At 49.1% G+C, this 3524-nt stretch overlaps 1 protein-coding gene across 3 annotated transcripts in view; it reads right to left on the bottom strand.

Moving 5' to 3' along the window:
- TRAF3IP1 (TRAF3 interacting protein 1) overlaps positions 1-3524 on the bottom strand; it is a 37174-nt gene that overhangs the window by 29055 nt on the left and 4595 nt on the right. For 2 of the 3 annotated variants that reach the window (XM_006760500.2, XM_006760501.2), the window contains exons 6-8: positions 2494-2565; positions 2247-2411; positions 1456-1531 (exon numbers count right to left, since the gene is read on the bottom strand). In XM_006760500.2, coding sequence (XP_006760563.1) covers positions 1456-1531; positions 2247-2411; positions 2494-2565 — 313 coding nt within the window. The remainder of the gene's footprint in view (positions 1-1455; positions 1532-2246; positions 2412-2493; positions 2566-3524) is intronic. The other variant, XM_015561919.1, reaches the window with a different exon arrangement.

Below are 3524 nucleotides of genomic sequence, written 5' to 3'. Positions count from 1 at the left end.
GGGAGACCAGAGAGCACGAGGGAAGGAAAATCACTAGTAAGTGATCCTGGAATACTGCTGAGTTATTCTGAAGAAAAATAAAAAGAAAGAATTAAAGCAGGGGTCCTCAAACTACGGCCCGCGGGCCACATGCAAATACAAATATTGTATTTGTTCCCGTTTTGTTTTTTTACTTCAAAATAAGGTATGTGCAGTGTGCATAGGAATGTGTTCATAGTTTTTTTTTTAACTATAGTCCGGCCCTCCAACGGTCTGAGGGACAGTGAACTGGCCCCCTGTTTAAAAAATTTGAGGACCCCTGAATTAAAGTAAGAAATAGCTAAAACAATTAATGATAATAATGTATGACAAGAGACAAAGTCTTCATCTCTCAAATCTCTGGACAAAAAAAAAAAAAAGACTGGCAGCTTCCAATGCAAACAAATTAAACACTTGGGCAAGTCAGAAAGCAAACATAATTAATAGAAATGAACTTTAAAAAATGTAAAAAGCAAACACTTTTTTAAAAATTGGCAGATGTCCCTCATGTACAGGGAAGTTATGCAAATTAAGACCAAGGCTCTGAGGAGAGTAATAAGGAATCAGGCAAAGGGAAGAACAGACAACTGAGGAAGTCGATGAGAATCACTGGCCCACAGAGGATGCAGTTTCACTAGGAAGTCCGGGGAGACAGCGAGGCTCTGAGGCCCTGGAGCAGGAGTGGGGCAGAGGGCACGGAGGTACCCATAGCTAAAAGCTTCGTGCCAGCGCTTAACCTTCTGGGAACCCATTCCACACAGATGTTCATTAAAGTATTACGTGTTATGGTTAAAGAGGGGATGGACGATTCCATGTCCAAAAAACTCAAAACAAAACACCCAAGCTTAATTTCTAAGTGAAAAATTTCAAAGATGACATCCTTGCCTCACTTCTTTAACTTCCACAATTTAGGAAAAGTAACTTTATACTGAACTGAAAACCTTCAACAAGCACTTCCCTGCACTGGCTCGCTCTCTCCCCACTTCGTTATTTCTGTCATATGAGTCTATCCTTCGGCAAACCCAGGCCAGGCCTGTTCCCTGCAGCTTCCCAGTGATAACTTCTGCTGTTTTAAACGCATAGGGACCCTCGGCCTGAGAACAGGAGGCTCTGCTGTCCCTCCTGTATCAGGATTAAATGCAGCCAATCATACAAAGATACGAGTCGCTGAAACATGGATGACTGGTACATATTTCCAGAGAATTAAAATTGGATCACATCTTCCAGGTGTGACCTCCAGTAAGGAGGTGCTCTCTGTCCCGGTGTCATGAGCTCACGTACGTGTGTAAGAGCCACATCACTTTCCCTGTCTTTGTTCATCCCCCCAATGGCAGATCTGCTTCCAAGCCACAGGAGTGTTTTCCCATAGATACTGTGATTAAGGCAAAGAAATGACTCTCACATGTTTAGGCACTTATCTGATACAGTTTGCTGTACCTTCCAATGAGGTTTTAGATAGCCGTTTTGAAGTCTTTGTTGCCACTGACCTGGGTGCTCTACTGGAAACCTCCGTCTTAAAGAGAATGAAAAAAATTAATTGATGCATCACCCAGAGATCCACGAGCAGATTTATGATCCAAGCTCCGCTCGCGGAAGAACAGGACACAGAACAAGGGAATCCATACTCTTTAGAGGGACTGACACCCACTAGGTGCATTTAAAGCACTGAGGAGTCAGAGGGAGGCTGAGCCCGCTCTCGCTCTAGATTTAGGATCCTGTCTTCTGTACAGCCCTGAGCAGGCCAGCAACTCAACCTTATTCAACCGCTACGGCAACACACTTTATCACGCATCCGTAGACAACTGTGAGCCCAGATCAGAGAAAATAGCTCATCCGACCCCTCCCACCACTGGCAGTTCCTGCCTTGCCACCTCCCTCAACCAGCCATGACGGCCTCCTAACTGACCTCCTAACTGGCCTCCCAACCTCAGCCCCACCCCTCGTCCCTCTTTCCTGCAGCTGCCTGGGGGCGCTCTCTGAAAGCAAGTTAGACTGTGAGAGCTGGGAAGTCTAACCTCCCTAGGATGGCCCACATGGAGAGGAAGGGCCCAGCCTCAACCACCCCCTGCCACTGGAGACGCTGCGGGGTCCCACACAGCCCCGCAGAGCCTGGCCTCTGTCTCCCTGTCTGCCTGGTGACTAGTCCTCTCCCAGACTCATCCAAAGTGCCACCTCCCCCTCTCGCGAATGACTACCTTGTCCCTTTGTACACCATTCATAGCACTTGCCAAATGAAGCTTTAAGGAAGCCCAGGGGTCCACACAGGAGACCGGAGGATTGCACTCCCCAGCTGTGTGTCCAGGCAGTAAGCCACTCAAATCATCGCTCCTACGACAAGCTGAACAGGGCCCTCCGGCCTGCAGCCCGCGCTGCACGCTCCTCCCGTCTTGTGGCTAGGAGAGGCCCCGGCACAGCAGTTACTATTTCCACACAGCCACGGCTTTGCGTCTCTTAAAGTTATTTTTAAAAGCTTACCTCTGTTTCAGCTTTGGAGTCTTTAAAAGATCCATCGGACAACTTTTTAGACATCTCCCCGGAGCTTGATGACTATTAAAAAAAAGTGTTTTTCTTCAAATTCTAGAATTATTCAAATTCACTACATCTAAAATGACATCCAAATGCAAGATGCTTCTTGCTGACAACAGTGAGATAACCATTCCCCGTGTCCCACTGCACATCGGACCCCTGTGGCTGTTAGCTGCTTGGATCCCAAAAGACCATCCAGACCACTCCGACATGGGCAGAACAGGGGAAGCACGCTCAGGGCAGTGCCTCTCGGGGAAACTGCAGGACAGTGTCTCCTGGCGCCAGGCCAAACCTCTCGGGCACATCGTGGTGAGACACAGGGACCCGGCCACGGGGGAGAGTGGCCCACTCCCTCCCCGGCTCTGAGAGCCAGGCACTCTCAAAGGAAGGCTCCAGATTGTGCGCCAGGAAAGCCCTCTTTAGACAAATTGCAGGGAAACTGAAAACCACCTCGCACCTTGAATCAAATTCCCTGGAAGACATATCTCGTACTGGGAGAGGAGATACAATCACTGAGGTTCCTCTGTGAAGACAGAGGGCATTATGCCTGGTCAACATTTCGACGACTAAATGTCCTCATCACTTAGTCCTGACGGGACAGACGGCACTGGCCATATGACCCTGCTCAGGACGCCCCCAGCCCAGGTGCACCCTACTGTCTCCTCAGAGGAGACAGGGTGTCACGCCCACAGATGGCCTGGGTCCTTCACCCCCACACATGTCACTGTGACTTCTCAGAGCACTTCACATCCACCATTTCACCTTTTCCTCACAAACCCCGGAGGGAGGCTGAGAATGCCATCTAAGCTGGACAGAGTCGAAGGGAGGCAACTCCCACCTCCCAAACCATCGGTTACATACAGAAGTCGGGACTGGTGTCTGTCTGTCTCTCTCTGGCGGCCCAGCTCCAAGCAGGAACAGTGCCTTCTCCCTAGTCTCGCATACATTTACACAAAACCATTGCTCTTACTTGGCTCCAA

This window comes from Myotis davidii, unplaced genomic scaffold, assembly GCF_000327345.1.
Source record: "Myotis davidii unplaced genomic scaffold, ASM32734v1 scaffold370, whole genome shotgun sequence".
In the NCBI taxonomy this organism is placed as follows: domain Eukaryota; kingdom Metazoa; phylum Chordata; class Mammalia; order Chiroptera; family Vespertilionidae; genus Myotis; species Myotis davidii.
This window is presented reverse-complemented; position numbering and strand designations above follow the sequence as displayed.